At 34.2% G+C, this 24,452-nt stretch overlaps 1 protein-coding gene and 1 non-coding gene across 2 annotated transcripts; both read left to right on the forward strand.

Annotated features, from left to right (window-relative positions):
* Positions 1 to 5,788: 5,788 nt before the first annotated feature.
* Positions 5,789 to 5,896, forward strand: LOC112780804 (small nucleolar RNA R71). The gene has a single exon (XR_003191618.1). It is a non-coding gene; the product is annotated as a small nucleolar RNA R71 (small nucleolar RNA).
* A 13,652-nt stretch (positions 5,897 to 19,548) lies between these two features.
* On the forward strand, positions 19,549 to 24,364 carry LOC112775616 (uncharacterized). The gene is made up of 9 exons (XM_025819369.3): positions 19,549 to 20,010; positions 20,372 to 20,459; positions 20,898 to 21,011; positions 21,985 to 22,067; positions 22,286 to 22,400; positions 22,501 to 22,592; positions 23,177 to 23,242; positions 23,530 to 23,623; positions 24,085 to 24,364. The coding sequence occupies exons 1-9, from the start codon at positions 19,739 to 19,741 to the stop codon at positions 24,187 to 24,189; spliced, it is 1,029 nt and encodes a 342-aa protein (XP_025675154.1). The 5' UTR covers positions 19,549 to 19,738; the 3' UTR covers positions 24,190 to 24,364.
* The last annotated feature ends 88 nt before the right edge of the window (positions 24,365 to 24,452 follow it).

The following is a 24,452-nucleotide window of genomic DNA, read 5'->3' on the forward strand; positions in this document are numbered from 1 at the left end:
GGGGGTTGGGCACTGTCCTCCTTAGCATCAATTATAACGTCCTTGACAGAATTTTTCACAACTCTGGATTCTCATGGAAGTTCAGCGTCTCCTCAACCAACTCTTCTTCTTTAATAATGACAGCTTCCTCTACTTGTTCCAGGACAAAGCCATGCTCTGTCTTGTCCACTGAAGTTTCTAGTATCTCCTTCATGCTACGCTCTTCATTAGATTGTCCACATGGGGTTGTGGGAGGTCCTTGAATGTTCGAACGTCTAGAAGATAATAGACTTACTGCTTGCTCCAGTTGATGAAGGGTTGTTTGAAGTTGATTGGTGCACGAAATTGTGATCTCCAGGCTCGAACAAATCCTGGTAATGGCTCCAAAGCTTGGTGCTCTGATCTTAATTCATAATTGTCACAACTTCGATACAACTAACCAGCAAGTGCACTGGGTCGTCCAAGTAATACCTTACGTGAGTAAGGGTCGAATCCCACAGAGATTGTTGGTATGAAGCAAGCTATGGTCACCTTGTAAATCTCAGTCAGGCGGATATAAATTGATAATGGAGTTTTTGAATAATAATTAATAAGATAGGGATAGAGGTACTTATGTAAATCATTGGTAGGAATTTCAGATAAGCGAATGGAGATACTTTCGTTCCTCTGAACCTCTGCTTTCCTGCTATCTTCATCCAATCAGTCTTACTCCATTCCATGGCTGGCTTTATGCAAGGGCATCACCGTTGTCAGTGGCTACATCCCCTCCTCTCAGTGAATAATATGCTCACGCACCCTGTCACGGCACGGCTATTCATCTGTCGGTTCTCGATCATGCTGGAATAGGATTCACCCTCCTTTTGCGTCTGTCACTAACGCCCAACAATCGCGAGTTTGAAGCTCGTCACAGTCATTCAATCATTGAATCCTACTCAGAATACCACAGACAAGGTTTAGACTTTCCGGATTCTCTTGAATGCCGCCATCATTCTAGCTTACGCCACGAAGATTCTGGTTAGGAGATCTAAGAGATATTCATTCTAGCTTAATTCATGTAGAACAGAAGTGTTTGTCAGACACGCGTTCATAAAGGAGAAGGATGATGAGCGTCACACATAATCATCACCTTCATCACGCTCTTGGGTGCGAATGGATATCTTAGAAGAGAAATAAGAAGAATTGAATAGAAAACAGTAGTACTTTGCATTAATCTTTGAGGAACAGCAGAGCTCCACACCTTAATCTATGGAGTGTAGAAACTCTACCGTATGAAAATACATAAGTGAAGGTCCAGGCATGGCCGAGATGGCCAGCCCCCTAAAGCATGATCAAAGGATCGTAAGGTAATCCAAAGATCCAAAGATGCCTAATACAATAGTAAAAGGTCCTATTTATAATAAACTAGCTACTAGGGTTTACATGAGTAAGTAATTGATGCATAAATCCACTTCCGGGGCCCACTTGGTGTGTGTTTGGGCTGAGCCTGAGTGTTGCACGTGCAGAGGCCATTTGTGGAGTTGAACGCCAGTTTCTGTGCCAGTTTGGGCGTTCAACTCTGGTTTTGGATCCTTTTCTGGCGCTGGACGCCAGATTTGGGTAGAAAGCTGGTGTTGAACGCCAGTTTACGTCGTCAATTCTTGGCCAAAGTATGGACTATTATATATTGCTGGAAAGCCCTGGATGTCTACTTTCCAACGCAATTAGAAGCGCGCCATTTTGAGTTCTGTAGCTCCAAAAAATCCACTTTGAGTGCAGGGAGGTCAGAATCCAACAGCATCAGCAGTCCTTTTTCAACCTCTGAATCTGATTTCTGCTCAAGTCCCTCAATTTCAGCCAGAAAATACCTGAAATCACAGAAAAACACACAAACTCATAGTAAAGTCCAGAAATGTGAATTTAACACAAAATCTATTAAAAACATACCTAAAAGTAACTAGATCCTACTAAAAACATACTAAAAACAATGTCAAAAAGCGTATAAATTATCCGCTCATCACAACACCAAACTTAAATTGTTGCTTGTCCCCAAGCAACTGAAAGTCAAAATAGGATAAAAAGAATAGAATATACTATAAATTCCAAACTATCAATGAAACAGAGCTTCAATCATATGAGCGGGACTTATAGCTTTTTGCCTCTTGAATAGTTTTGGCATCTCACTTTATCCATTGAGGTTCAGAATGATTGGCATCTATAGGAACTTCAGATTTTGAATAGTGTTATTGACTCTCTTAGTTCAGTATGATGATTCTTGAACACATCTTCTTTATGAGTCTTGGCCGTGGCCCTAAGCATTTTGTTTTCCAGTATTACCACCGGATACATAAATGCCACAGACGCATAATTGGGTGAACCTTTTCAGATTGTGACTCAGCTTTGCTAAAGTCCCCAATTAGAGGTGTGCAGGGTTCTTAAGCACACTCTTTTTTTTGCTTTGGACCTTGACTTTAACCGCTCAGTCTCAAGTTTTCACTTGACACCTACACGCCACAAGCACATGGTTAGGGACAACTTGGTTTAGCCGCTTAGACCAGGATTTTATTCCTTTAGGCCCTCCTATCCACTGATACTCAAAGCCTTGGGATCCTTTTTATTTGCCCTTGCCTTTTGGTTTTAAGGGTTATTGGCTTTTTGCTCTTGCCTCTTGGTTTTAAGAGCTTTTGGCTTTTTCTGCTTGCTTTTTCTTTCTATTTTTTTTTTCGCCTATTTTTTTTTTTTTCTGCAAGCTTTGCTCTTTGCTGCTTTTTCTTGCTTCAAGAATCATTTTTATGATTTTTCAGATTATCAAATAACATGTCTCCTAGTCATCATTCTTTCAAGAGCCAACATATTTAACATTCTTAAACAACAACTTCAAAAGACATATGCACTGTTCAAGCATACATTCAGAAAACAAGAAGCATTATCACCACATCAATATAATTAAACTAAGTTCAAGGATAAATTCAAAACTCATGTACTTCTTATTCTTTTGAATTAAAACAGTTTTTATTTTAAGAGAGGTGATGGATTCATAGGACATTCATAACTTTAAGACAGAGTTACTAACTACTAATGATCATGTAATGAAGACACAAACATAGATAAGCACATAACATAGAAAATGAAAAACAGAGAAAGTAAGAACAAGGAATGAGTCCACCTTAGTGATGTCCTTGAGCTCTTCTATGTCTCTTCCTTGCCTTGGCTGCTCCTCCTTCATTGCTTTTAGATCTTCTCTGATTTCATGAAGGATGATGGAGTGCTCTTGATGTTCCACCCTTAGTTGCTTCCAATAATTGTGTGGAAGAAAATGTATCCCCTGAGGTATCTCAGGGATCTCTTGATTTGCAGTCAAATGTTCTACCACTGAGCTATAGACCCTTGATGGAAGCTTTTGTCTTCCCTTTCCTCTTTCTAGAGGTTTCTCTGGCCTTAGGTGCCATCAATGGTTATGGAAAAAACAAAAAAGCTATGCTTTTACCACACCAAACTTAGAATGTTGCTCGCCCTTGAGCAAAAGAAGAAAGAATAGAAGAAGAAGAAGAAGAGGATATGGAGGAGATGGATGGAGGTGCGTATTCGGCCATATGGGTGGGATTGGGTGGGAGAGAGATGTTGAATTTTGAAGGTAGTGGTTGTATGGATGTGAGTGGTAAATGGAAAAAAAAAAGAAGGGATGATCATGAATGGAAAGAGAGATGATGAGGTAGGTGGGGATCCTGTGGGGTCCACAGATCCTGAGATGATCCTGTGGGGTCCACAGATCCTGAGGTGTCAAGGCATTTACATCCCTGCACCAATTTAGGCATGTAAAATACCCTTGCACACAACTCTGGGCGTTCAGCGCCAGGTTGGTGCCCATTTTGGGCGTTCAACGCCCCTTTGCTGCCATTTCTGGCGTTGAACACCAGAACCATGCTTGTTCTGGGCGTTCAGCGCCAGGATGCTCCCATTCTGGGCGTTCAGCGCCAGAACTATGCTCTGTTCTGGCGTTTGAACGCCAGACAGATGCTCCTCCAGGGTGTGATTTTTCTTCTGCTGTTTTTGATTCCGTTTTCAATTTTTATATTTATTTTGTGACTCCACATGATCATGAACCTAAGAAAACATGAAAAACAATAAAAATAAGAATTAGATAAACATTGGGTTGCCTCCCAACAAGCGCTTCTTTAATGTCAATAGCTTGACAGTGAGCTCTCATGGAGCCTCACAGATGTGTAGAGCTTTGTTGAGACTCTCCAACACCAAACTTAGAGTTTGACTGTGGGGGCTCTGGTTGACTCTGCTTTGAGAGAAGCTTTTTTTGCTTCCTCTCCATGGTTGCAGAGGGAGATCCTTGAGTTTTAAACACAAGGGAGTTCTCATTCCATTGAAGAACTATTTCACCTCTGTCAACATCAATCACAGCTCTTGCTGTGGCCAGGAAAGGTCTTCCTAGGATGATGGATTCATCCTCTTCCTTTCCAGTATCCAGGACTATGAAATCAGCAGGGATGTAAAGGCCTTCAACCTTTACTAATACGTCCTCTACTTGTCCATAAGCCTGTTTTCTAGAGCTGTCTGCCATCTCTAATGAGATTTTAGCAGCTTGCACCCCATAGATTCCCAGTTTCTCTATTACAGAGAGGGGCATGAGGTTTATTCCTGAACCAAGGTCACACAGAGCCTTAAAGATCATGGTGCCTATGGTACAGGGTATTATGAACTTTCCAGGATCCTGTCTCTTCTGAGGCAATGTCAGTTGATCCAGATCACTTAGTTCATTGATGAACAAGGGAGGTTCAACTTCCCAAGTATCAATGCCAAATAATTTGGCATTTAGCTTCATGATTGCACCAAGAAACTTGGCAGTTTGCTCTTCAGTAACATCCTCATTCTCTTCAGAAGAGGAATACTCATCAGAGCTCATGAAGGGCATAAGGAGGTTCAATGGGATCTCTATGGTCTCTAGATGGGCCCCAGAGTCCTTTGGTTCCTCAGAGGGAAGCTCCTTATTGACCACTAGACGTCCCAGGAGGTCTTCCTCCTTGGGATTCACGTCCTCTCCTCTCCTCACAGGTTCGGCCATGGTGCTTATGTCAATGGCCTTGCACTCTCCTTTTGGATTCTCTTCTGTATTACTTGGGAGAGTACTAGGAGGGATTTCAGTGATCCTTTTACTCAGCTGGCCCACTTGTGCTTCCAGATTTCTAATGGAAGACCTTGTTTCATTCATGAAACTTACAGTGGCTTTAGATAGATCAGAGACTAGATTTGCTAAATTAGAAGCATTTTGTTCAGAGTTCTCTGTCTGTTGCTGAGTTGATGATGGAAAAGGCTTGCTATTGCTAAACCTGTTTCTTCCACCATTATTAAAGCCTTGTTGGGGCTTTTGATCCTTCCATGAGAAATTTGGATGATTTCTCCATGTTGAGTTATAGGTGTTTCTATAAGGTTCACCTAAGTAATTCACCTCTGCTATTGCAGGGTTCTCAGGATCATATGCTTCTTCTTCAGAAGATGCCTCTTGAGTACTGTTGGATGCAGCTTGCATTCCATGCAGACTCTGAGAAATCATATTGACTTGCTGAGTCAATATTTTATTCTGAGCCAATATGGCATTCAGAGTATCAACTTCAAGAACTCCCTTCTTCATAGGCGTCCCATTACTCACAGGATTCCTTTCAGAAGTGTACATGAACTGGTTATTAGCAACCATGTCAATGAGTTCTTGAGCTTCTGCAGGCATTTTCTTTAGGTGAATGGATCCACCTGCAGAAGTGTCCAGTGACATCTTTGATAGCTCAGATAAACCATCATAGAATATATACAGGATGGTCCATTCTGAAAGCATGTCAGAAGGACACTTTTTGATCAACTGTTTGTATCTTTCCCAAGCTTCATAGAGGGATTCACCTTCTTTCTGTCTGAAGGTTTGAACATCAGCTCTAAGCTTGCTCAGCTTTTGAGGAGGAAAGTACTTGGCTAAGAAAGCCGTGACTAGCTTATCCCAAGAGTTCAGGCTGTCTTTGGGTTGAGAATCCAACCATAATCTAGCTCTGTCTCTTACAGCAAAAGGGAAAAGCATGAGCCTGTAGACTTCAGGATCTACTCCATTAGTCTTAACAGTATCACATATCTGCAAGAATTCAGTTAAGAACTGAAAGGGATCTTCAGATGGAAGTCCATGAAACTTGCAGTTCTGCTGCATCAGAGAAACTAATTGAGGTTTCAGCTCAAAGTTGTTTGCTCCAATGGTAGGAATGGAGATGCTTCTTCCATGTAAATTGGAATTAGGTGCAGTGAAGTCACCAAGCATCTTCCTTATATTATTATTATTTTCGACTGCCATCTCCTTTTCCTGTTCGAAAATTTCTGAAAGGTTATCTCTAGATTGTTGTATTTTAGCTTCTCTTAATTTTTTTCTTCAGAGTCCTTTCAGGTTCTGGATCTGCTTTAACAAGAATGTTCTTGTCCTTGCTCCTGCTCATATGACAAAGAAGATGGCACAGAAAAAATAGTAATAATAATATGGATCCTTTATACCACAGTATAGGGATCCTTGTGTTAGTAGAAGAAAAGAAGGGAAGAAAATCTGAACTCAGAGAGAGACGGGGTTCGGATTTTTGGAGAGTTGAAGGAAAGATGTTAGTATATCAATAAACAAATAGAAGAAGATGAGAGGGGGAAGTGAATTTTAGAAAACAATTTTTGAAAAAGAGTTAGTGATTTTTGAAAATAGTTTTTGAAAAAGGTTAGTATTTTTTTCGAAATTTTTTTTTTAATAAAAAATAAAAATAATTAGTTAATAAAAAAGAAATTTTTGAAAAAGAGGGAAGATATTTTCGAAAATTAGAGAGAGAGAGTTAGTTAGGTAGTTTTGAAAAAGTTAAGAAACAAACAAAAAGTTAGTTAGTTAGTTGAAACAAATTTTGAAAATCAATTTTGAAAAGATAAGAAGTTAGGAAGTTAGAAAAGATATTTTGAAAATCAAATTTTTGAAAAAGATAAGATGAGAAGATATTTTTGAAAAGATATGATAGAAATTAGTTTTGAAAAAGATTTGATTTTTAAAATCTCAATTAATGACTTGATTCACAAGAAATCACAAGGTATGATTCTAGAACTTAAAGTTTGAATCTTTCTTAACAAGCAAGTAACAAACTTCAAATTTTTGAATCAAAACATTAATTGATTATGTTATTTTCGAAAATTTGATATAAAAATAAGAAAAAGATTTTTGAAAAATATTTTTGAAATTTTCGAAAATAACTAAGAATTTTGAAAAAGATTTGATTTTTGAAAAAGATTTTGAAAAAGATAAGATTTTCAAATTGAAAATTTGATTTGACTCATAAGAAACAATTTGATTTTAAAAACTTTTGAAAAAGTCAACTCAAATTTTCGAATTTGATGAGAGAAAAAGGGAAAGATATTTTTTTTTTATTTTTGAAATTTTTATGAAATCATGAAAATTATGCAATGCATGAAATTTTTAGATCAAAACAATGAATGCATGCAAGAATGCTATGAATGTCAAGATGAACACCAAGAACACCATGAATGTCAAGATGAACATCATAGACACAATTTTGAAAAAATTTTAATGCAAAGAAAACATGCAAGACACCAAACTTATGATATGACTCAAGACTCAAACAAGAAACATGAAATATTTTTTATTTTTGTGATTTTCTAAATTTTTTTGGATTTTTATTTTATATTTTTTTCAAAAATTATTTTGAAAAAGAAAAATAAGGATTCCAAAATTTTTAATATGAATTCCAGGAATCTTATGCTCTAAAGCTCCAATCAAAGGGTCAGGCATGGCTTAATAGCCAGCCAAGCTTTAGCATATAATTACATGGACTGGAGTGATTAGTTGAATACCAATCCCAAAGCAGTTTGGGTATGGCTTTACAGCCAGATAGGATTCAACATGTTTCATAAAACACTAGAATTCATTCTTAAAAGTCTTGAAGCCATAGAATAATTTATTTTTGAAAACATTATTTTTATTATTTTATTTTATTTTATTTTATTTTTTCGAAAACAAAAGAAAAATTTTTGAAAGCTTTTTGAAAAATTTTTGAAAACAAAACAAAAAGAAAATTACCTAATCTGAGCAACAAGATGAACCGTCAGTTGTCCAAACTCGAACAATCCCCGGTAACGGCGCCAAAAACTTGATGCACGAAATTGTGATCTCCAGGCTCGAACAAATCCTGGTAATGGCTCCAAAGCTTGGTGCTCTGATCTTAATTCATAATTGTCACAACTTCGATACAACTAACCAGCAAGTGCACTGGGTCGTCCAAGTAATACCTTACGTGAGTAAGGGTCGAATCCCACGGAGATTGTTGGTATGAAGCAAGCTATGGTCACCTTGTAAATCTCAGTCAGGCGGATATAAATTGATAATGGAGTTTTCGAATAATAATTAATAAGATAGGGATAGAGGTACTTATGTAAATCATTGGTAGGAATTTCAAATAAGCGAATGGAGATACTTTCGTTCCTCTGAACCTCTGCTTTCCTGCTATCTTCATCCAATCAGTCTTACTCCTTTCCATGGCTGGCTTTATGCAAGGGCATCACCATTGTCAGTGGCTACATCCCCTCCTCTCAGTGAATAATATGCTCACGCACCCTGTCACGGCACGGCTATTCATCTGTCAGTTCTCGATCATGCTGGAATAGGATTCACCCTCCTTTTGCGTCTGTCACTAACGCCCAACAATCGCGAGTTTGAAGCTCGTCACAGTCATTCAATCATTGAATCCTACTCAGAATACCACAGACAAGGTTTAGACTTTCCGGATTCTCTTGAATGCCGCCATCATTCTAGCTTACGCCACGAAGATTCTGGTTAGGAGATCTAAGAGATATTCATTCTAGCTTAATTCATGTAGAACAGAAGTGTTTGTCAGACACGCGTTCATAAAGGAGAAGGATGATGAGCGTCACACATAATCATCACCTTCATCACGCTCTTGGGTGCGAATGGATATCTTAGAAGAGAAATAAGAAGAATTGAATAAAAAACAGTAGTACTTTGCATTAATCTTTGAGGAACAGCAGAGCTCCACACCTTAATCTATGGAGTGTAGAAACTCTACCGTATGAAAATACATAAGTGAAGGTCCAGGCATGGCCGAGATGGCCAGCCCCCTAAAGCATGATCAAAGGATCGTAAGGTAATCCAAAGATCCAAAGATGCCTAATACAATAGTAAAAGGTCCTATTTATAATAAACTAGCTACTAGGGTTTACATGAGTAAGTAATTGATGCATAAATCCACTTCCGGGGCCCACTTGGTGTGTGTTTGGGCTGAGCCTGAGTGTTGCACGTGCAGAGGCCATTTGTGGAGTTGAACGCCAGTTTCTGTGCCAGTTTGGGCGTTCAACTCTGGTTTTGGATCCTTTTCTGGCGCTAGACGCCAGATTTGGGTAGAAAGCTGGCATTGAACGCCAGTTTACATCGTCAATTCTTGGCCAAAGTATGGACTATTACATATTTCTGGAAAGCCCTGGATGTCTACTTTCCAACGCAATTGGAAGCGCGCCATTTCGAGTTCTGTAGCTCCAAAAAATCCACTTTGAGTGCAGGGAGGTCAGAATCCAACAGCATCAGCAGTCCTTTTTCAACCTCTGAATCTGATTTCTGCTCAAGTCCCTCAATTTCAGCCAGAAAATACCTGAAATCACAGAAAAACACACAAACTCATAGTAAAGTCCAGAAATGTGAATTTAACACAAAATCTATTAAAAACATCCCTAAAAGTAACTAGATCCTACTAAAAACATACTAAAAACAATGTCAAAAAGCGTATAAATTATCCGCTCATCATTGATCTACTGTTTCCTTGAGGCAAACCTCTGATTCTCGGGGTGATAGATTTGGATATGGTACATGGGGAAGTGGTGATGTTTGGGAGTAATTGGATTGGAATCGGGGTGAATGAGGATTATATGGTGGCGAATGGTGAAAAGGAGCTTGTGAGTGTGGTGGTTCAAGGTTGTGTTGAGAGGATGGCCTATAAGCACAGGGTGGGGCTTGTTGGTAACTACGAGGTTGTCCACCATGTCTATTGCCTTGGTATACATTGTAGAATGGTCTTTGTCCATGATATCTTGGAGGGTGTTGCTGCCAAAAGGGTTGATCAGATCCTCTTGGCTCCATCCATCTTTGATTGCTCTGACCTTGATGCATGTTCCTGTTATAACTTTCATTCCTTTCAACAATATTAGAACCAAACTCAAAGCGAGAGGGGTGAGAATTCATAGTAGCTAATGAAGATAAAAGAAGAAAATAAAAACAAATAAACACGTAAAAGAAAAATATTTACAATAACCAATAATAAGGCACACGATTGCAATTCCCCGGCAACGGCGCCATTTTGACGTTTGGGGATTTTTGCTAGTAAAGAATTTTATAAAAATAGTTGCGTTGTAGACATAGTTTCTAAACCAACAGAAATCCCTTCGTACAAACGTTTTGGTTGTCACAAGTAACAAACCCCTAAATAAATTGATAATCGAAGTATTCAAACCTCGGGTCGTCTTCTCAAGGAACTGCAGGGAAGTATGTTCTTATTATTGGTTATGGAGATTGTAAATTGGGGTTTTGAGAATGAGGAGCGAATAGTCTAATTAGCAAATAAAGTAAATGAAGAACAAGCAATTTAAATGGCAAGTAAAATAAATAAATAACTGTAAATAAACTTTTGGCAAGGTATGAGAAATTGGAGGTCTTATCCTAGTTATCCTTATCAATGATGATGAGAATTGAATCTTAATTCCACTTTGTTAACCTTTACTAAGATAAAGGAAGGTCAAGGGATTAATTGGTTTGATCTTCGGATCCTATTTATTTCCTATGAAAAGATTGGGATTATTGAAGTTCAATTTAATTAACAAAGATGACAATTATCAATCATGTTTGAGTTTGATAACTCCTGAGTTACTGATTTCTTAACCAAGACCAAAAGGGGAAAAGTAAATCTATTGGAATAAAAAATGTCTTCAGATTGGGAATGATAGCAACATAAATAAAATAAAACAATATTAAACTGAAATACCTCAAATAACATTAATTCAAAAGAGTAATCTGTAACATGGAAAAATTCATAAATTAAATTGCAAAAGTAAATAAAAAGGAATATTGAACCTGATAAAGAGATAATCCTAAAAGCGAATAAAATCCTAATTCTAAATCCTAATCCTAAAGGGAGGAGAGAGAGGAGAGAACCTCTCTCTAAACTAAATCTAAATCTAAATCATGAAAACTAACTAAAGTGGAGACTCTCTTTGAATGGATGCATTCCCCCACTTCATAACCTCTGGTCTATACCTTCTGGACTTGGATTTGGGCCAAAAAGGGCTTCAGAATTCGCTATGAGCATTTTCTGCAATTTCTGGTGCGTGGCCTCTGTCACGCGTCCGCGTGGGTCACGTGGTCGCGTCATTCGGAGTTTTTCTTGTCACGCGGTCGCGTCAGTCATGCGACCGCGTCATATGTGTTTCGCTCGAGGCGCGCGTTCGCGTCAGTCATGCGGCCGCGTCAATGCCTTTTCGCGCTAGCATGCGGCCGCGTCGCCCATGCGATCGCATGGCTGCCAGTTTCTTCAAAAACTCTGTTTTGTGCTTTCCTTCCATTTTTGTATGTTTCCTTTCCATCCTTTAAGTCATTCCTGCCTTAGAAGATCTGAAACTACTCAACACACGAATCATGGCATCAAATGGAAATAAAGGGTAATCAAAATAATTATTTTTAAGCATAGGAAACATGTTTTTCACATACATCACATAATAAGGAAGGGAAAGTAAAACCATGTAATTAATATGAATAAGTGGGTGAAGGATTGAATAAATCACTCAGATTAAGCACAAAATATATCATAAAATATGGGTTTATCAATAACACAATAGGGGAAAGAAGAGTTTCTGGACGTTGGGTGCTAAATGCCCAGTCACCGGCATTTAGCACCAAGGCCATTAGATTTCATGAAAACCATTCTGTGTGGGTAGCGCTAAATGCCCAGTCACCAGCGTTTAGCGCCTAGAGCGTAAATCACAATGGAACCACACGTGCAAGCAGGAATCAACGGAAGGCCCTTATGATTGATTCTAAATCAAATCTTAATTAGAAAAGATTTGTTAGGCTTTAATTTAAGTTTCAAATCAATTACAATTAGGACTAGAGATAGGATAGAGATTCGCCCTCGCAGGGACTTATCCTCTCTTAATTTTCATTATGCAATTTACAGTTTTTCTTTCCTAGGGTTTTCTTTGCACTATGAACAACTAAACCTCCATTGTTAAGGTTAGGAGCTATGTTTACTTTGATGGATTAATAATTATTTGTTCTTATACTCTTGATTAATACATTGATTTATGTTTAAGAATTGGTTTCGTTCTTCATCCTACGAATTAGTGATTATTGGAGAATAACTCTAATCTAATTTGAATTCTCTTGAGTCTTGGAAAAGTTATATCATTAGAAATACATCTTGAAACCACTTTCTCACAACTCCTTAATTATTTGGACTTAATGTGGTAGTGACATATAACTGCATCATTTTTGGGTTCTTAGGATTTGTGTGGCTTATAAATCAGAAATTGAACGTAACCTTCTAATACAAATCGATTGATCAGGGAATTGATGGTTGGTTGGATTAGAGGAGATTGAATTGCCTAGAATAGGAATTCAAGCACTTAGGGTTTGCCATAAACTTAATCATTGTATGATCAAGGTAGTTGACATTGAATATTAATGCGGACATTTAAACATCTCCGAAGCTTTAACTTTATTCTCATCGTTTCTCGACCATTCACTGTTTGTTTTTCTTATTTTACTGTCTTTTAAGCTATTCGACACTCAAAATTTTTATTTCAACTTGTCTAACTAGAATAACTAATCAATCATTGCTTGCTTAGTCCATTAATCCTTGTGGGATTGACACTCACTCACTTGAGTTTATTACTTGGTATGACCCGATGCACTTGCTGGTAAGTTGTTGTTAGAAATTCTACACCACCAGGTAACCTTAAAAATAGCGTGCATAGTATAGCGAAAAGCCGCAACATTTTGAATTTTTGAAAAACACATTGAGTACCTGACCTATCCCAAAAAGGCGGCATGCCTAACGTAATGTGGCTACGTCCCAAAAATCAGGTAAATCTAAAAATGCTCGAGTCTGACCTTGTGAAAAGGTTGGACTCAAGCAGGGGCACTATTCATACTCTAGCCCAAAGACATAGCCAGGCCCATGGAAGAGATCATGCCTCCTTTACACCTACCCGACCTCAAAAAGGTCAGGCTCGACGATGACGGATCAGCTCTATTTATCAGAATAAATAACTCCTAAGATATCTCCCATTTATTTAGAAGGGAGATCTCAACAACTTCCCTAGAAAAAAGGAACGGTTATTCACGAGCAAAGATGGAACTACACTAAAAGGTAGTTATCTACTCTACATAAATACATTGACACCCTCGGGTATATTCTGAACTCAATCTACTAAAAACCTATTTAAAACCCTTGCTAACTTAAGCATCAGAGTCCCTTGCAGGTACCACCCCGACCACCTCACGAGGAACTCGGACGACAGCACCTCGATACCAGAAGAAGTCGAACGATGCCTCAAAAAGAGTCTGGATCACATATTCAAGCTCAAAAGCAACCAGTTTCAGGTAACCCTCGAAACAATAATATTAATATATAATTAATTATTTGTGTTAAGCTCTTTTAAACCGATACTATATGAAAATAAAAATTATTTAATATATCTAAAATAAAATAATAGTAAAAAAAATTATTACAAAAGAGAGTTAAGAAGATTTAACTATTAAAAAAATTTAATATTAAAATTATTTAAAAGTATTCATTTTTATAATAATTAAAAAATGATCAAATTTTTTTATAAAAAAATAAATATATCTTTAAGTTATTTTTATTTATTTTTTTTTTGTAAATATATTTTTTCTCTAATTATCTATTATGCTCAATTTCTTATTAATACACCTTCATCCATAACTCATAACAAAAATTTGTTACTGTGAATCACAAATTCCTCATTAGTAAGTCTTTTAATTTTTTCTTATTTTCTCTCATTTATTGATTAATTATTGATTTTTAAAAACATTGATAATAGAGTAATTAAGAGATAGACACAGAGATAGAGCAATGTCCCAGTAATTAGGGTTATAAGTTATAAGGCGTGACATTCTCAATCACTGTTTTCAAGTCTCAAAATTGATTTAAGCATCATGAATGCTGAATTTGAATTTATGAATCTTCCAAATGTCACACATTTATCATGCATGGTTCATGAGGCATGGCATGACCCGAATCATGGTCGGTAATTATTTTGAAATTGGCCTCAAAATCAAATAAGAGGCACAGCACCGTATTATTACGCTGAAAACTACCTCTAGTCGACTTTACATAAAGTTATTTTTGGATGGATGACACGTGCTATCATTTAGTTTAAAAAAATTAGTTTATTTTATACAAATGATTTAATTAAAAAATTAATTGATATAGCTATGATGTTAGATTTTTTACTGCATTTTATTTTAAAAATAAATTGACTAATTTAAATTAAGAAATTATAGTTAATTGTTTACTATATAATTTTTTAAACTAAAATTATAATTAAAAATCATTAAAAAAATAAAATTATCTAGTATATTGGACTAGTTCAATGTTAATCAGATTTTTTATTTCTATTATAAAATAGAAAAAAATTTAATTCTCAGAAAAAAAAAATCATGTTATTTTTAGGATTTAATTTTTTTTATTGTATTTTCATAAAGTTTGCATAAAATTCACTTATTACATCGACTAAATTTATTTATTTACCTAAAGTTTGTTTATGGACTCAGCAAATTTGTTTACGTTTTAATACGATTCGAATTGTATTAATATATTTTTATTTTTTAATCAATTTAATTTTATTTAAATAATTAGAATTTTAAATTATAAAATTTGTATTAGTTTGTAATTTAAAATTTAAATAAATATAATTTAAATTAATGATTTATAAAATTGTATATATTCGTATTATTGTATTCATATGATTAATTATATTTATTCTATTTAAAAAAAATAAACGGTGGTTAATTTTTAACTAACAAATAAATACACTTATATTATTTTAAAATTAAAATTTTTTAAATAAATGAACTCTTATTATTTTAATTTTTTAATTTAAATAAATATATTCGTATTATTTTAAATAAAATTTAAAATTAATATAAGTAGGTTTATTAAAAATTTTAAATTTTAATATTTTAAATAAACATACTCTTATTATTTTAAAATTTTTTAAATTTAAATAAATGTACTCATATTATTTTAAATAGGTATATTCTTTTAATTTAAAAATAATATGAATGTATTTAAATAAAAAAATTAACAACCATTATTTTTTATAAATCGAATAAATATAATTAATCATAGGAGTATAATAATACGAATACATATAATTTTATAAATCGTTAATTTAAATTATATCTATTTAGATTTTAAATTACAAACTAATACAAATTTTATAATTTAAAATTCTAATTATTTAAATAAAATTAAATTGATTACAAAATAAAAATATACTAATACAATTCAAATCGTATTAAAATGTAAATAAGTTTGCTGTGTCCATAAACAAACTTTACGTAAATAAATAAGTTTAGTCGATGTGATTGGTGAATTTTGTACAAATTTTCTGAAAACAAAATAAAAAAATTAAATCCTGAAAAATAACATGATTTTTTTTAGAATTAATTTTTTTTATATTTTATAATAGAAAAAAATCTAATTAACATTGAGATGGTCCAATACATTAGATAATTTTTTTTAATAATTTTTAATTATAATTTTGCTTAAAAAAATTATATAGTAAACAATTAACTACAATTTCTTAATTTAAATTAGTCAATTTATTTTTAAAATAAAATACAGTAAAAAATCTAATATCATGTTCATAGTTATATCAATTAGTTTTTTAATTAAATCATTTATATAAAATAAATTGATTTTTTTAAATCAAATAGTAACACGTGTTATTCATCCAAAAATAACTTCATGTGAAATTGACTGCAGGTGAATTTCTACCTATTATTATATTAGACTTATATATATCATCTAATAATACTAGAGAACTGCAAATTGTTTTTCTTGGTATAGCTAATAAGGTTACTAATAAGTAATGACAACGTAAGACTAGGGGAGTATACTCCTCTTTTGGTTTCACGAACTAGTTCTTCTCAAAGCTCAAGGCCATATTATTCATATTGTTAGTCAAAGCTAAGCTACAATATTCATATAATCTGTCCAAGCATAAAACAATTAAGACACATTTATTAGTCTTTCAGCTTTTTATTTGATTCGCAGCAACAAAACTTTGTTATGAGTTATGAATAAAGGTGTGTTAATAAAATGAAAATGTATCAATAAAAATTTGAGTATAATAGATAATTAAAAAATATATATATTTATGAAAAAATAAAAAAATAACTTAAAAATATATTTGTTTTTTTACAAAAAAGAAATTGGTCTTTTTTTTAATTATTAACAAAATTAATATTTTTAAATTATTTTAATATTAAATATTTTTTATTAATTAAATCTTTTTAATGGTTCTTTGTAATATTTTTTTAAAATTAAATAATATAAAAGATGTTAAATATAAATTATCCTTTTAAAATAAAAAATCATTAAAAAAAAGATAAATAGATCCCTAACCTTTTACTTCGCAGGTATTTCTATCCGTAACGATTTAAAAATATTTTTAAATCTCTATCTATTTAAAAGTTGGACATATGAGTCTCTCAATTCATATGGGTCCGTCGGACTCAATGAAAAAGTCTAATGTGGCTCCCACGAATGCACACATGGAGTAAACCTTTTTAAAATGTGATAAATAAGTCTCCTTATTACAAAACTATGTCGTTTCATAAGTAGTCCTTTTTATACACTTTCATTTCTTATGTAATACCTATAACACCCATACCACACTTAGAGAATTACATAAAATTCTAAGAATACTAATCATCAAATGAATAATACTCTATTTCTCCCTCCAAAAACTTCACTACGTAGGTTGAGGAAGTTGTAGTGTGCAGTCGCTTGGAGACAGTGAAAAATGTTTCATTATTGTTATTGTAGTTATTGTCTTCGTCACCGAAAGTAAGATTACTTTGCTTAGTGACTCAATTTTCAAATTAAATGGTTATGCAAAGGGATAAGTACTTTTTTCGTCCCCAAGGTCTGAGGTCGAAATCAAAATCGTCCCCGACCTTTTTTTTATTAAAATCATCCTCAACATTCAAAAACACTTTAAAATCATCCTTTCCCGAATTTTTGGACCAAAATGCCCTCATCATCATCATTCTCCTCTTCACCTTCCTCACCCCATCACCTTCACTGCCACCAACATTACCACCACAACCACCATCAACACCAACACCACCACCACCACCACCACCACCACCACAAACACCACCACCAACACCAACACCAAGACCACCAAATAGCAACAACACCATACCACCACAACTACCATCAACACCAACACCACCACCACCACCACTAACATCAAGCCCCTCACTGTAACCCCTCCCCCCTCCCCCCACACCCCTCACCCCCACTCCCTCACCATAACCCCCACCCCCTTCCTCATGCTCCTCTCTTCATGGTCATCATCATCATCATCAACAGATTTCATCAAAAATCCAGAAATTCAAATTTCAGCAACAATAAATTTCATCAAAAACAACAAATTTTATCAAAAATCTAGTTCACAGAAGAAGAAGAAGAAAAAGAAGAAGAAGAAGAAGCGGTGGTGCGGTGGTGCGACGGTATGGAGAAGAAGAAGATGGTCGTGCGGCGGTGCGGTGCGGTGCGGCAGGACGGCAGGCGGCAGGGCAGGGCGGCGGTCCCCCTTCTCTCCCCCCTCCTCCCCCCTTTTTCTCGCGGCCTCCCCCCTTTCTTTCTCTCCCCAGTCCCCACCCCCTTTTCTTCTTTTTTTTTTTATTTATTTTATTTTATAATTTTTTAATAATAAAGTGTAATTTGGTAAAAAAATAAAATTGAAGTAAAAAAGGACGATTTTATAACGTTTTGTAATGTTGAGAATGATTTTAATAAGAAAAAAAAGGTCGGGGACGATTTTGATTTCAACCCCAACCCTTGGGGACGAAAAAAGTACTTATCCCTAAGAAAGGGTTATTTGTGCATGCTGAGAGTGATGTAAAAAAGGTATAATATTATGAAGCTATTGGATTGAAATTGCGTTTTTGAAATTTATTCCATGTTAGGGCAAAGGTTCTTGGTTGATTTCTTTTCTATTTTATGAAAGGCATTGCTTTTTAAAACATGAAAATTACTTCTTGTGTATAGAGTTAGTTGAATTGGGATGAAGATGTGCGTTAATTTTAAAAATAAAAAAAGAAATTAACCAAGAACCTTTGCCTTAACAGAGAATAAATTTCAAAGCAAAACTCCTAAAAATGCAATCCAATCCAATCGCATGACAATATTATACCTTTGTCTTTTTTTACATCACTCTTAACATGCACAAACAATCCTTTTACAAAACAGTTCATACTTACATAACCATTTAATCTTAAAATCGAGTCACTAAGCAATGTAATCTTATCTTTGATGAAGAAAACAGCAACTACGACAACAGTGGAGCTTTTTTCACCCTCTTCGACAGCGACTGTACATCACAATTTTCTCAACTTACGTAATAGAGTTTTTGGAAGAAGAAATAGAGTGTTATTCGTTTGATCGTTGGTATTCTTAAGGTTTTATATAATTCTCTAAGTGTGGTATGAGTATTATAGATATTACATATACGGTAATGGATGAGAGTATGTGAAAAGACTGTCTATAAAACGACGTAGTTTTGCAGCAAAGGAATTTATTTGTCCCATTTTAAAAAGATTCCCTCTACGTGTATTTTTGTAACGGCCAAATCAGCACAATGAGAGTCATATCAGACTTTTTTATTAAGTTCGAGGACTCATATGAATAGAGGGACTTATAATCCAACTTTTAAAAAAATCATGAACTTCAAAAATATTTTTAAATTATCAAAAACAAAAATATTCACAGAACAAAAAATCAGAAATTTATTTACATTTTTTTTAAAATTATAGTACACTGTCATATTATAATATTTTATGTGTGATTCTTCATGCCATGATTTTTTCTTTCTTGATAATTTTTAAGGGCAAGATTATAAAATAATAATATTTCAGTATTGTTAAATATATCATTAAAAGATAAAGCTCTGAAAGCTTAGACTTTAGACAAACATGTTTTTTTCTCTTTTTAAGTGATAGATACTACAATTAATAATATATTAGTTTTTTTATAAATTAAATGGAGATAATATTTTTTAAAATAATAAATTTAAAAATTAATTATGACATGATTAGATGTCTCTGTAAACAATAAATTATATTTAAGTATTTTTAATTATTGTTGATAACATATCTTGGTATCATATATTTTTCCCTCAGTAAAACTTTGTTAATTGACTTATTGCATGAAAAATTAAAACTCATATAAATGAACACAAATTAAAAAGAAAATTGAGAAAATAAAGAAATATTAAATCTCTTTTTATATTTCATTTTCTATTTTTTTTTTTTCAACTTTGAAGTGGAACTGTGAGAGCGGTGAGAGCGAGACGCACTTGTGTGAGATTATGGAATGTGAATGATGATGATACATTCCAGGGCCTTGGATGTTGGAACAGAGTAACTAACAGTCAACAAACTAAAATGGCTTCATCAACTATAACCTGCAACTTCCACTATACCTATATTCCTTCAACCCTCGCAGCTTCAGCTTCATCCACAGCCACTCGTTCTTCTTTTCCCTTATCTGCTTCTTCTTCTTCCCTTTTTCACCGCTACACCCTCCACCGTGCCACCTCCACTAGAATCCTTGCCAAGTTTGATAAATTCCAAGGTGAAACTCCCCTAGACACAGACACGCCTCAGAGTCCAGAACCAGAACCTTATCTTGATCGCGATAAGGAAGAAGATGACAGGTACTTCTATTTCGACCACCTTTTAGCCTTACCTTTCTTAATTAATTAATTTGATTAATTTATATTTAATATTACTTTCCTTTTCCAATTTATGTGTTATCGTAGCTTTTTGTAAATTGTAAGCTATGAAACATTGTATTGGATAGTGTTTATATTTATGTTTTCAATAGTGCTTTATCTTCAGTTCGTTTATGTAAATGATCGTTTGTTGCTGAAAGTTTATGCTGTTAATTAAACAATTTTTTGGTGAAGTCCAAATATGAATTTATCGAGATGATGATGCGTTTATTAGCCTTGGAGTTTGGTCTAAATTGTGATAATGTGTGTCTGGAAGATGTTAACTCAATTTTTGTGTTTTTAGTTGTTTGCCTTCAGATTTGGAGGGTGCGGTGCGACAATCAAGTGAGGCAGCTGCATTGTTTGTCTCTTCAGGAGGGATGAGAGCCATAGTATGTGCCAAAATTTCATGTCCTTATTAATTTTTTTATATTTTATGCTTTCAATTTTGTGGTACTACTTGCTGTAATCAATTGGATATTTGTCGCAGATCTTTTTTTTTAGGTGTGGTTTCATTTATAGAAGATAGAACAATGCTTCTTTGTGGATATTCTTGGGTGAATCCTGGTGTTTTGACTTTGATTAATTGTACTGAAAATCTTGTTTAAGATCAACTTCATAAATTTATTTAACATGTTTAAATTAAAAAAGACTATGATAGTGCTAGTTTTATTCTTTTTTGAGATTGGCATTAAAATTTTTATCATTTTGTGTCTCATGTAACTGAGATTTTTTAAGCAAAGACAGGTTAATGGGTGGCTTAGTTTGTTCTTTTGAGTTCCTTTAGCACCTCATTTTTCTTGAACTAACTATTTTTAACTTGCTCACAGGTTGAACTCTTAATCCCCCAACTGCAAGTTTTAGATGATGAAGGTGCACAGGTAGAGCTCTGGGAATTGTCAAGGATTTTCTTGGATACACTTATTGCAGAAACAGAATGTCAGGTTAGTGTAATTGAAATGTGTGAAGAATTTGCTGAATTTTAAATGCCATTTTCTATTCAATATCTTAGAAATACTTGTATATATGATCCGTTATTTTGTTATGTCCATGTAAGTTAAATTGGTTTCTTTTGATGTAACCTACATTATTGACACCTATGAGTTATGTCCAACATTAATGCTTTCTCTGCTACTACATGTGCAAATGTATTTATGCATTCTTTAGCATCCAACTTATACTCCTACTTAGTCCATAGTTTTATTTTTAATAAGAAGATTACTAATATGTCATTTGATTTATCATGAATTGTTCTAGACCCCTAGTTCTTGGTTATGAAGAGAAAAATTAAATAACTCACAGATATAGCCATAGTTACATTTCGTTCCACTAATTGAAGTAAACTACACGTATTAGAAAATGCAATAAAATTCATTGACATAATGATTCAATAGAGTGATAGTTGTGCTTTGACTGATTTCTGCATGACATAAGGATTCACAAAATAGATGCTGACGAATACTTAAACTTAGGCATGCTTTTGTGATTATGATGATTCAAATTCAATAAGGTTTTGCGATTTGTGTTTTAATGACTGGTTTAATTATTCTGTTAATCCCTATAATTTCATTGGATTTTCAATTAACCCCCTATACCATATCAGATTTTGTAATTAAATCCGTAATGTGACAAAAACGTTGGAATTAACAGAATATTCTGTTAAACAAAACGAATATGCCTAATACTTGACTGAATATTCCGTTTTGTTTAACAGAATATTCTATTAGTTCTAATTTACGGTAGAGACTTGGTTATAAAATCTGATATGATATATGGATCTAATTGAAAAGAAAAAATATAGGGACCTAATTGAAAATTTAGTGAAACTATAAGGACTATCGGCCGAGTAATTAAACCTTAATGAATCTATTTTATACACTGTAAACTTGTTTCTAAGTTTATGAGTTTGATTGATAGAGAGTTAAAGCCATATTTCCAGATGCTGGCGCAGCTGCTCTTCTTAACTACCGGTGGAAGGATGCTCAGTTTAGATTTGCAAGGTAACTGCCATCACATCAATTAACGCTCTATGTTTTATTTTGCTTTTCACCCCAGCAGCATAGTTAGTAGTGTAGTTTTTGTAAGCATTTGATTCTTTTGTATTTCACTTAAGGCTGGATGATTGTTCAGTTACATTTCTATTTGTAGAATTTAAGTTTTCCTCTGTACTTATAGTCATGCTGCATATATCTCACATTCCGCTCTTCTGTATATCCAGCTTAAGTGACCGGAAGCCTATAGAGAGTGACGATGAGATTGTGGTTATGGTTGTTCCTGATTATCAGATGTTAGAAAGTGTGGAGAGAATCGCATCCAATCTCTCAAGTGATCCAGTACATCCCTGCACTGAATTCTCCTGTTTTATTACTGATGTCATTCTTTTGCGTTTTTGTGCACATATATGTTTCATACAAACTACTCGCACATTGGTAGGTGAGACCCCTTATCATGTGGAATCCACGCCTGATTAGTGAGGATGTTGGTGTTGGTATCAATGTCCGGAGATTAAGGCGCTACTTTCTAAGGTATGGTTCTGAGCTATTTTGGTTTACTTTGTATCTTAAACTTGTTGGGAGAAATAATATTGTGTAAATTACATGACCTCTCCCGAGATACAAACTTATTGGGAGAAATAATATCGTGTAAATTGCATGACCTCTCCCGAGTTTAGACGATATTACAACTTGTCCCTCCAACACTAACCTCACCTCTAGGGAAGTTAGTGTCGTGTTTATAAGGGAGATTAGAGTCATATTTTACAAAATACAAGCATGTCTAGTGTGATATTAGTATACCCTAAATATTATGGAGTTAAATGAATACTTTTATAAGTAGAGGATTTTCATTATAATATCACCTAATCACAGGGAAACATGAACATGTTTTTTTTTTTAATGTTTTTCTGGTGATAGTAATTTTTGGCGGGCCAAGCTAACATTTCTAACGAAGCTTGAAGTAAAAAATCAGAGTAGCTGGCATTATTAAATGTTATGTTTATCTTCAACCAAATAATTTACTATATAAAAGTCTTTTTTCATGTGCTTTATTTTGAAGAATTGGCTTATTCTGACACTATCAGAAGACTAAACTCTGATCAATTTTTGTGCAGCACTTTTACAACAGTTTATCACATGCGCCCAATGCCATTCGGTGCAATCTTCAGGTGTTATCCAGGGTAAGGCTCTTCTGTTCCCTCTCATAAGAACTATCACATTTAAAAAATTGCATATTGCTCTTACCCAAACCCAGACTACCTTAGACCACCGTAAAAGTGGATTATTTGGTCCACTTGTTTTGCTAGATGTGGTTCAATAATCAATATCTTTTTTCCACCAGATGTTTCACGGTCATTTTTGTTTATTCAAATTTGGTCAAATTTCATGCTGTAGGCAATATGTTAAATTGTTTGGTTAATCACATTGATCTGCTGTTTGATTCCTGTCGTGTTTTGATCACACTCAGAATGTGGAAAGTGTTCAGTGATGACAAGGATAGGCCAGACAGATATTTGCTTGCCAAGGAATTCATCAACCGTCCTGATTATGCAGATCTTGAGGTTAGTAGCTTTAGTTCCAGATTAAATTGCCAGATCTTATGGATACAACCACTTTCTATATAAAATAGAGGGAGATTCGGAGAAGCATAAATTATTGGAAAGAGGAAGGACAAGCAAATGATGGCGAATAATTCATAGTGAAAAAATAAAATAAAAACCTGAACCAAAAGATGTTATGCATGCATTAAATAATACAAAACCAGAAGTTTCTTAAGAGTTTTTCTGTGCAGTGATATACAAAGAATTCAATTTCAATGCAATGTGACCTACGAGTATAAGCAGGGTTTTAGCAAAAAGTCAATCATGAATTATTACATTAGTAAAAGCATTTAACACAGGTGGTGCCCTTCTATTACAAACACACACGTGATTAGATATCAGTATAAACTTTTACATTGATTATGGATGAAATTTAATCCCATATATCAATATGATAGTCCATTGACCTTTATGTGGTCCAGATTTTATTTGGCGAGGATGAACAGAAGTCAGGACAAGGTCAAAGTTTATTTGGAAAAGCAGCAAGCATCTTTTCTTCAATTAATAGGTTCATGAAGGCGATATGATGATCTTTTAATACATTTTCTCATCATTGTTGCATCCAGACCTTAAATTGTGGCTCATGTCAATTTGTGTGATCACTTCAAAATTCATATTAAAATAACATTACAGCTTGTATAATATGCTACAGTGCTACATAATACAAGTATATAAATGATATGGCATTAAGGGGGGCAAAAAGTACATACAGTATGATTATATTTCAACCTTGTAATGATATTATGACTATTATCTAAAAAAAAATGGGAAAAGATGAATTTTCAAATGT

The sequence above is a fragment of the Arachis hypogaea genome, chromosome 19 (genome assembly GCF_003086295.3).
Source record: "Arachis hypogaea cultivar Tifrunner chromosome 19, arahy.Tifrunner.gnm2.J5K5, whole genome shotgun sequence".
NCBI classification, from domain to species: Eukaryota; Viridiplantae; Streptophyta; class Magnoliopsida; order Fabales; family Fabaceae; genus Arachis; species Arachis hypogaea.

Excerpts from the sequence above, each read along its gene's own strand:
- LOC112775616 (XM_025819369.3), top strand. The coding sequence starts at position 19,739 with ATGGCTTCATCAACTATAACCTGCAACTTCCACTATACCTATATTCCT. Across the intron at positions 22,593-23,176 it reads TTAAGGCGCTACTTTCTAAG|CACTTTTACAACAGTTTATC; the intron begins GTATGGTTCTGA and ends ATTTTTGTGCAG. Across the intron at positions 23,243-23,529 it reads ATCTTCAGGTGTTATCCAGG|AATGTGGAAAGTGTTCAGTG; the intron begins GTAAGGCTCTTC and ends GATCACACTCAG.